At 44.9% G+C, this 9,862-nt stretch overlaps 1 protein-coding gene across 2 annotated transcripts; it reads right to left on the bottom strand.

Annotated features, from left to right (window-relative positions):
* Positions 1–1,000: 1,000 nt before the first annotated feature.
* ZNF35 (zinc finger protein 35) lies at positions 1,001–9,327 on the bottom strand. 2 transcript variants are annotated; one of them, XM_082847703.1, is made up of 4 exons: positions 9,244–9,327; positions 6,949–7,267; positions 5,796–5,940; positions 1,001–3,450 (listed from the first exon to the last, which is right to left on the bottom strand). In XM_082847703.1, the coding sequence occupies exons 2-4, from the start codon at positions 7,138–7,140 to the stop codon at positions 2,198–2,200; spliced, it is 1,590 nt and encodes a 529-aa protein (XP_082703829.1). In that variant the 5' UTR covers positions 7,141–7,267; positions 9,244–9,327; the 3' UTR covers positions 1,001–2,197. The 2 variants fall into 2 exon arrangements, with proteins under 2 accessions (XP_082703829.1, XP_082703830.1); XM_082847704.1 differs by having other exon boundaries at positions 6,949–7,264; positions 9,244–9,315.
* Positions 9,328–9,862: the final 535 nt, after the last annotated feature.

Raw genomic sequence — 9,862 nt, 5'->3', positions numbered from 1 at the left:
CTGTGAGGGCATGAGCATTTTTCTTTTTTTTTTTTTTTTGGCGGTACACGGGCCTCTCACTGTTGCGGCCTCTCCCGTTGCGGAGCACAGGCTCTGGACGCGCAGGCTCAGCGGCCATGGCTCACGGGCCCAGCTGCTCCGCGGCATGTGGGATCTTCCTGGACCAGGGCACGAACCCGTGTCCCCTGCATCGGCAGGCGGACTCTCAACCACTGCACCACCAGGGAAGCCCCGCATGAGCATTTTTGATTCTTACTTTTGAACTGTATTGATGTTTTTGTATTTGTGTCTATATGATTTAGAATGAAACTGGGAGAAGTTGTCACACATGCTTTGATGAAAGACTGTGGTTAAAGGGGAAAAAAAGTTAAGCTTTCTTGTGTATGCCTTCTGTATGTGAAAGTGCTCTGTAAACTACAAAACGCTATGCTAACTAATATTTAGTCTTGTAGAAATGACACAATAAATGCGTGGACTTATGCACGAGAGGTGCCCCCAATTGCTTTCACCAGGTATAGCATTTATGATAAACACTCTTGCTTGCTGAGAGCGGGAGTGGAGACAGACCCAGAAATTAGGAGACTCAAACTCCAGCCTTAGATTTGCTGCTTGCTGGGCACACTGCCTAAGGCAAACCCCCAAATCTGTCACCTCAGCTTCCTCATCTATATATATATATATACCTTTTCTATATACCCTTTTCTCAGGCTTTCCCACAGATCTGGGTGGGGTTACAGGTGGTGAGACATGGGATAAACATAGAAGAACAGAGGGAACCTGGATTTAGGACCTGGGCCTGAATACAGGCTGTCACTTGTTACTTGGTCTTGTGTTAAATGACCTCTCTCAGGTAAAGGGGGCAAACACCTCTTTCAGTGTTACAAGGATTAAGGTAATGATCTATCTGAAAGTATGAGGTAAGTGCCGGGTATCATGACTCTACACATGAAGGTACACAAAGAATCAAGTTCTATATAAATACAAGGCAATATTATTACATAACTCTACCTATTGCATAGTTGTAGAAATTGCTTTTCGGGAGTAAAGGCTCAATGGTAACAAAGGTATCTTACCTTAGCCAGTTTCTTCATCCTTCTAAAAGTTTGCATATTCCAATACCTTTGAACTTCTAAAAAAAACAAATGAAGACCTTAGGAATCCCACTCTGCTTCCTCCCTCTCTTTTCATTTCCCTCTTGGCTCCTCTCAGAATTAGAAGGGCTCCATTATTTCTTCTAAAGACCATCCTGAAAGTGACAATGACACCCAACTGAGCCCCCTGCTTGGGCCTGAGCAGAATGAGAGCAGAGACAAAGCGGGCATACCTCCAGGGAAGCTTTATTCTCTGATGCCTCTATCTGGGAAGGGGGCTGCTAGCAGCGTCTCACTCAAACGGAATGCAATGGCAACTGGGGTTAAGTTATGGGAAGAGCTGTTGACCTTAGCAAAGGGACACAGCCCAGCAGCATCTGTGGCTGTCTCCATCAGTCCTCAATTGCTTGGCCATGCAGGCTGGGAAACGGTCAGAAGAGACTCTCATCAGAGGTCCCCAGAGCTTTACCACACCAACGTTCATGAGGTACAGATGATGAGGGAAACGAATGTTTCCTACTTCCATCCATGTTAGGAGCAATAGATGGTTAGTAGGGTGTTTTTGTTTTTTTTAATTACCTAGGAAATGGAAAACCTATAAATGTTCATAGGTGAGTTGTTGGTGAACTGCTACCCCAAGTGGTTTCCTTAATGAGTCGCTGCTTAACCCAAAATATTAGAATACAAGGTTCAAAGCTCCGGAATTCCATCAGGCAGACCTCCACCTGCCCATTGCCCAAGAAATTACCAGAGTTTTCAAAAACAAAGTTAAGTGAAAAATGCCTTTCCCCCAAAGGGATCTTTATCACTGAGCTCTGTATGATCCATTTCTAAGAAAGCCACATTCCACTTCAGACACCATGACCACTTGGGGCACCAAGTGAAAAACAAAATCCTTGCCTTGAGGCCTTCATTTTCATTTTCTTTAAATTAGCCTCTGAAATGCCCCTCTTGTGTTTTGCACTGCACTCCTGAAAACTATTACTTTTAAGGACAGAGCAGGCCTCGTTTTCACCAAGGAGGAGAAAACAGCCAAGAGGTGTCTGACTTGAGGGGGGGCGGGGGCGGGAGGTTCTGACTGGCGCCTGGAGGTCTCCCTCGTCCCTCTATGTGCTCTCAACGAGATGGGTTCTGTGGTGGCGCATGAGGTGTGAGTTGGAGATGAAAGCCGCGCCGCACTTGGCACACTCGTAGGGCTTCTCCCCGGTGTGGGTTCTCAGGTGCACGGTGAGGCTCGACCTCTGCCTGAAGGCCTTGCCACACTCGCTGCATGTGTACGGCTTCTCCCCATTATGGATCCTCTGATGAATCAGCAGGTACGAGCTGCAGGTGAAGGCCTTCCCGCACTCATTACACACATATGGAAGGTCCCCGCTGTGAATCCTCTGGTGCACGATAAGGCAAGAGAGCTGACTGAAGGCCTTCCCGCACTCGCTGCAGTCGTAAGGTTTCTCCGCGGTGTGGATTCGCTGGTGCACGATAAGGTGTGAAAAACAACTAAAGGCTTTTCCACACTCTTTGCACTCGTATGGCTTCTCACCAGTATGGCTTCGCTGATGCACGATAAGATTTGCGCTCTGTGTGAAGGCTTTGCCGCAGTCATTACAGGCAAAGGGCTTCTCCCCGGTGTGGATCCTCTGGTGGACAATGAGGTTTGAGCTTCGAGTAAATGTTTTCCCACACTCGTTACATTCATAGCATTTTTCTGTAATGTGGACTTTCTGGTGCCGGGCAAGTTGTGAGCTGTAACTGAAGGCTTTCTCGCATTCACTGCACTTAAAGGTTTTCTCTAAGGAGTGGATTTTTTGATGTACAGTCAGATTTGAACTCTGAGTGAAGGCTTTCCCACACTTTGAACAAACATACGGTTTCTGTCCAGTGTGGATTCGCTGATGCACAACAAGGTTTGCGCTCTGAATGAAGGCCTTCCCACACTCATGACATTCGAAGGGTTTCTCTCCAGTGTGGATTCGCTGATGCACTACAAGGTTTGCGCTCTGACTAAAACCTTTCCCACACACGCTACATGTAAAAGGTTTCTGCCCAGCCTGGCTTTTCTGATTTTTAACAGAGCCAGAACCAAGGCTATATCTCTCCTCAGATTTGTGACACTTCTGGTCTTCCTCTTCTTTGAAGTTTTCAGGTATGTGACAGTCCTTCACTGTCACTTGTCTGAAATCTTTCTTTTCCGTCTTTATTCTCTGCCTTTTTAACATGTTCCCTTTTTCACAGCCTTCTCCTAATTGAGGTCCTGGAGGGTCAACTTTCTGGATTCTTCCTGATATTATGAAAGGTTTTTCTGCTTCATCACATATCTCAGTTTTTGGAACCAGTAACTGTGGGTTCTTGGTTTCAGCACCTGAAACAGCAGACAGAAAAAATAAATGTCATATTTTTTTGGCCTAGAAAAAGAATAGGATAGTCAAGTCATAACGGTCAGGAAGCGTGTGACTTCAGCTGTGAGCTGCAGGTCATGCAGCAACTGCACAGGGGAATCTAATGTCCAAAGACATCCTACTGGCACAGGCCAGGGCAACTCTCCAGCCAGTAAGATGAGTGGGTGGGACAGGGATGTTGTGAGGCACAAACCAATACTGGGCAAGGAGGACAGCCCAGTTTGGTTGCCAGGCTAAGGCCATCACAGTCATTCAGAAAGAAGGGCAATGTCAGAGAAAGGGAATGCCTGAGCACTGGATACAGCAAAGCCCTGAATGCGACAACAACAAAAAACCCTGAAAGGCTAATCTTTTTCTGGTTATTTCTATTACTACTGCTCTGATTTCTCAATCTACTCCACTTTTCTCCCTGCAGTTTAAAACTGCTATTACATCTTCTTTTCTTCCTTCTTATCTTACTTTCTCCCTGTTACCTCTTTCCCCTACTGCCTCTCCACCCTTCCTTTCCTGGTTTTTATGTAAAAACATTTTTTGTTTGTGAAATATTCTGAATTTTTCTAGATGTATAAAGGACATAAAAATAAGTTATGCTTAAAAGCTTAAAAACTTGGCTTTAAATGTATAAACTTTAATAAATTCAATATTAATGAATACATACCAAACTGTAGATAAAACTCACAAACATTAACATCAAAATTTCCAAAGTACTTTCATGTATATTATGCAATTTTATCATCAAGATGAAACTGTTCTCCTTCACTTGTATGGAAGCTAAAAAAGGGCAAGGCTGTTCTTACTCACTGCTATATCCCTAGCACCTGTCACACTGCCGGCACCCAGGAAGCAGGCCCCCAACGAATCCTGTATTTACTGAATCAATGCACCCCACTTTATAGAATAGGAAATGGACGTCCAGAAGAGAAAGGATTTGCTCAAGGTCAAAGAGTTATCAGAGGTAGGGCAGCAACTACACTCGTGACTCCCTCTCAATTCCTAGAGCTCAGTGAGCTCGCTATTACCTATATATATATATATTTTTTTTTAATATTTATTCATTTGGCTGCACTGGGTCTTCGTTGTGGCATGTGGGATCTTCGTTGCAGCGTGCAGGGTCTTTAGTTGCGGTATGCAGGTGCTTAGTTGTGGCCTGTGGGATCTAGTTCCCTGACCAGGGTTTGAACCCGGGCCCCCTGCATTGGGAGCTCAGAGTCTTAACTGCTGGACCACCAGGGAAGTCCCTCGCCATTACCTATTACAACAGAAATGGCTGGCAGAAAGATGAGTCCTGGCTAGGAATAGCAGAGAAAGAAAACAGTGGTCATTCCTGGTGGATGGGGGCAGCTGCTGGAATTAAGACTATAAATGACTGACTGATAAAGCAAGGAAACAGAAAAGAAGTGATACAGAGGGGAACGCTCCAGAGACAATGGAGCACAAAGCAGAAAGCGGGAAACAGAAGCTGCTGAGAGTTTGGGGAATTAAAGAAGAGACAAGAAAATGAAAGGTGGCAATCCTAGCCTTCCCTACAACACTGGTTTAAGAAACTGACTTGGTTTGCAAATGCCTGAGTAATTGGCTAGGGAGGAGAATAGGCTCAGGATATTCAGGCACAGCCCTATACTCATAGCATATGAGTACCAGAGGGGCCTTGGCAGTCATCCAGGGATTGCTTCCACAACACAGGACTCATGGCTACCACACTGTTGACCCACAGTTACATGTCACTCCTTCACAGGCAAGCTTCTGCCACTGCTAGCCAGACACATCCTGAGTCCCAGCTTAGAGAACCAGGTGATAAGCCAGCCATCAGTAGCCTCCATAAAGACCTAGCTTTAAACCTCATCATGGCTGACGCAAGTGCTCAAAATCCTCTAGAATCTGCACAAAGATCTATGAAAACAGAACACCTCCAGGGCATTTCCTCAAAATATCACCACAAAAGGTGACCCTTCCTACCTTAGCCAGCTTCTCTTGCAGGCTCACCAAGCTACAATAAACACGAAGCATACTGAAGAGGACACGTGTCTACACGGGTGAATAAATATGAAACTTGCTGAACAATAAATGTGATTAAAGGTAAATTTGGAGTTCACCTGTGTTTGTCTGGTGTCTTGAGACTGTGTGCAAAATAAGCCATTTCCTGTGACAAATGCATAGGCATCTTTCAGTATTCCTCTGTCCAGCTCTCCCTGACACTTTCAACACCTCAATACTCTCTGTTGCTGAGGTTAGGAGACGAGACCACCAGTCTCTGAAAAGATTTTGAGAAACCTCAATGGTCAGATTCTGAATTGAGGTTGAACCTCACCTAGACAGGTCATGCTCCCATGAGTCTCCAGTAGCTCCCTCTTGGCCAGAGTCTCTGGTAATGAGGAGCTGCCAGGGGTTGATGCAGCAGACGCCTCCTGTGTTGGTTTCAGGATGACAGCCATGTCCCAGAACAAGTTCTGACCCTAGAAACAAGCAGGCACAGGTGGGTTTATGAGGAGACTGTCACTGGGAGATGGTACAATTATAGCTTTGAGGTTGAGAACATAAGCACCCGTTCTTGGAGACCGTAAAATAAAAAATTTAAAAAAAGAAAGAAAAATACCAAACATTTAAAGATAAAGAAAGGAAAAGGAAGCCAGAGTCTTCCCTAATTCCCAAGGTGGGGTGGGCAGAGAAGCAAGCCTGTTACCTTCCTCCTGATCATTTGGATTTCATCTCATTGTCCACTTCAGCACCCAAACCTAACTTGCCAGTGAGAGCACAAGACAAGAGAGCATATGGGGAGATTCTCCAGAGTACACTTTCCCAAGGTCTAAAGATCAAAGAAGCAAGGTTCTAATCATATTATTACAGAGAGGCTTTGGGGAACCTCAGGCCTCATTTGGCTAGTGATGGAAAGGTGTGTGTTTGAAAACATACAGCCTCACAAACTCAAATCGTGGTCTGCAGATCAGCAGAATCACCATCACCTGGGAGTTTGTGAGACCTGCAGAATCTCAGACCACACCCCAGACCCCCTGAATCAGAATCTGCATTTTAACAAGATCCCCTCCCCCATATCCTGGTGATTCCTATGCATATTAAAGTTTGAGAAGTACAGGTTAGAGTTATCAAATCCTGCCTGGAATCACCTGAAGAGTTTTTTTTTAAATACAGAGGTCTGGGTCCCATCCCCCAGAGATACTGGTTTAACTGACATAAGGTATGACATGGGTATTATGATTTGATAAGAAGTTCCCCAGGTAATTGCAAACTGTAGCACAGTTTGAGAAGCACTGGTTTATAGAAAGTACCAAGTGTCACATCAATAGAATAATATAATGTTTCAATTATACTGCAAAAGACTAGAGGCCAGAGCCCTCACCAGACAACAAGACTACAGATGTGGGAGCAGAGGGATAGGGTCCCCTCTGAAATCACTTGAGATCTTTAGCTGTCTCCTTCCTCCCTCCTCCCAGACCATTGTTTACCTTTTCCTCCTGTTCTGATACATCGAGGCCTGTCTGAGGACACTCCCCAGGAGCCCAGACTTTGATGTTTTCAGAATGCACTTGTTGGCTGGATGCCTGACCCACGAAGGTTTCCTCCTCTTCCTCTTCCTTTTTCACTGTCACTGGGCCCCAAGGGGCCAGGGTCATGGCCTCTCTCAATTCTGTAGTCATCCTCTCTGCTCAGCAGGGGAACTCCTATAGCTGGGGGCTGCCCAGCAGAAGTCAAGCCCCATCTAATCTTTAAGTCTCAAAAGCTTCTTCTTGAGTTTCTTCCCGGGGCCAGGATGAGTAATGTCTACTGAGAAATCAGAAAACACTGTTAGCAGTAGAGCAGAGGTTTGCCTGGATGCCACCAAGCCCACAAGCCAATTTCACCAGTGTCTAGGCAGGAGCCACTACCGCTACAGGGTCTGCTCTACTCCTCAAGAGGATGGAAGGAGTTGTAATGTATACAAGCAATTTATCCCCATAATAATCACATTACAAACACCTTTATATAATATTTATTGATTTTCCCTCTGATTATAAAGTTAATATATTTTAATTGTAAAAACTTAAAAAATACAGAAAATGATTAAGAAAAATCACCCCTGGTTCATCTCCAAAGAGATAATCGCTGTTTATTAAAGAATTTAAGATATTTCTTTTAAGGAAAAAACCTCCAACCATACTGACAATTATGACTTAAACTTCTTAACTATGGTTTCTTTTTAAGAAAGGACATTACAATGCAAAGTTTTTCGTTTGCTTGGTTGTTTTTTTTTAATCACCAAGGACAATAGCATGAACAAAAGACTACAACCTGAACTGTTTGCTTTTTGAACTCAATTTCTATGTTTCACAATAGTCTTAGGTAGATGTTTCAATATAAGTACATATAGCACCACCTCCTTCTACCATGGTACTCTAAGTTACAGCTACATTATAATTTACTTAACCAGCCCCTATTTATTTATTTTAAAGTATTTATTTATTTGGTTGTGCCAGGTCTTAGTTGTGGCTCGCTGATTCCTTAGTTGCGTCATGAAAATTCTTAGTTGCGGCATGCATGTGGAATCTAATTCCCTGACCAGGGATCAAACCCGGGCCCCCTAACCACTGTGCCACCAGGGAAGTCCCCAGCCCCTATTTATTAGCCACTGCTTTAGTAAAAGGACTTTTGTTTCCAGTTTATTTTCTTAATAATTGTTAAGATTCTTTTCATGCAAATAGTTTTTTTCTGCTGCTGAGTTATTCCTTTACAATAGTGGGATTACTGATTGAAGGATTTTATGAGTGACATGTATTGCCAAATTGCTTTCTTTTTTTTTTTCTATTTTATTTTTTAAAATATTTATTTATTTGGCTGCGCCGGGACTTCATTGCAACATGCACATCTTTTAGTTGCAGCATGCAGGATCTAGTTCCCTGACCAGGGATCAACCCGGGCCCCCTGCATTGGGAGCGAGGAATTTTAACCACTGGACCACCAGGGAAGTTCCCCAAATTGCTTTCTAAAAGGACTGCACCAAATCATACCACCACCAACTTAACAGTACCCCTGTATCATAGCCAAGCCAACAGATTTTTTTTTTGATTTGTGAGTAAAATAACCTTACCATTTTAGTTGATTATGAAGAAACTGAAATTTTCCTATTCCCCTTTAGATGTCTTATTAGAGAAAAAAGTGCTACATTTCATTAAGTCCCTTTTTGCTGCTACTGAAGTGATGACATACTTTATCTTACATTAACGTACTGGCAACTTATTGTATACACTGCATCTCTTCAATAGTGCAATATTTTCAGTCCTGCAACACATCTTAATTCTGGAGAATTATTCTTTCCATGACTAGCTGAATTCTACCAGGGAGGAAGGCCCTTAACACTCGTTTCACCTATCTATACGCAAGATTGCCTACTTTGAGTATTGTCACCAGACTGCTGATCAAACTCTAATCGGCCTCCAGCCCTAGAGAGCAAAGTCTCCTAACAAGGGTTTCCTTTCAATGTCCTTTCCCTAGTTCCAAACGTGGCAACGCATCTCCTCCTTCTCCAGGCCCCACGCAGCCCTGTTGTTGGGTCGACCCTGGCCCCTTGGGCGGTCCGTGTCCAACCTCCTGCGGGCTAGGCCCCCAAAAGTAGGCGAGAGCCGAGTTTCCGAGGTGGCGGGGCGCGGAGCCGCCTCCGGACAGACAGGGCTGGATCCCCGAGGGGAGGACGGGGCTAGCGGACCCTGGGATGGCCCCTCCCTCACCACCGACGTTAGCGCCCAGGCCACGCCAACCCTGCTCACCATGCGCGGAGAAGAAGCCCGGCCGGAGCTCGCGGGCTCTGGAGCAGAAGGCAAGCGGCCGCGACCCCTGCGCCTACCGGCGCGAGAACAATGACCGGACAGGAAGTGCCTGGGGATGGGCTTCCGGCTCCCCAAGTCGCCAGGCCAGCCTCTCTAGGAATCTCGGAGGTGCTGTCTTCTCGTTGGGTGTCCAATATCGCTACCGACCAGTGATGGGGGCAAAAGCGCCTAGAGGAAGAGTGCAGGTGGATTGGGGAACTGAGCCTCAGAGCGCGGGGCATCCCTAGGTCGGGGAAGGCCACTTAACCGAGGCGCGCACCCGACAGCCTGAAGCTACAAAGCATCCATCTGTGGAAGACCCTGATAATTTTGCCCTAAATGTTCTGGAAGTATCAAACAGTACAGAGAATGGTACAACGAATGCCTGTATCCTCCTTCTGTACTCAACAATTAACACTTTGCTATATTTGCCTTACCTCTCTATATACTGAAGACATTTTTTTAAGTTGTAATCATCAAAACACTTCATTCCAAATACTTCGATATGCATCCTTCAGTAATAAGAATAATCTCCAAACTAACAATACCATCATTACAGGTAGGAAAATTAACAATAATT

This window comes from Leucopleurus acutus, assembly GCF_964270905.1.
Source record: "Leucopleurus acutus genome assembly, chromosome: 10".
NCBI classification, from domain to species: domain Eukaryota; kingdom Metazoa; phylum Chordata; class Mammalia; order Artiodactyla; family Delphinidae; genus Leucopleurus; species Leucopleurus acutus.
The sequence above is the reverse complement of the archived record's forward strand: the minus strand, read 5'-3'. Positions and strand labels throughout refer to the sequence as shown.

What these genes read in the sequence shown, in the direction of transcription:
- ZNF35 (XM_082847703.1), bottom strand. Translation starts at nt 7,140, where the DNA reads ATGACTACAGAATTGAGAGAGGCCATGACCCTGGCCCCTTGGGGCCCA. An exon ending in TATCAGAACAGGAGGAAAAG is followed by an intron (nt 5,941 to 6,948) that starts GTAAACAATGGT and finishes GCTTGTTTCTAG; the next exon opens with GGTCAGAACTTGTTCTGGGA. An exon ending in TGGGAGCATGACCTGTCTAG is followed by an intron (nt 3,451 to 5,795) that starts GTGAGGTTCAAC and finishes CTGCTGTTTCAG; the next exon opens with GTGCTGAAACCAAGAACCCA.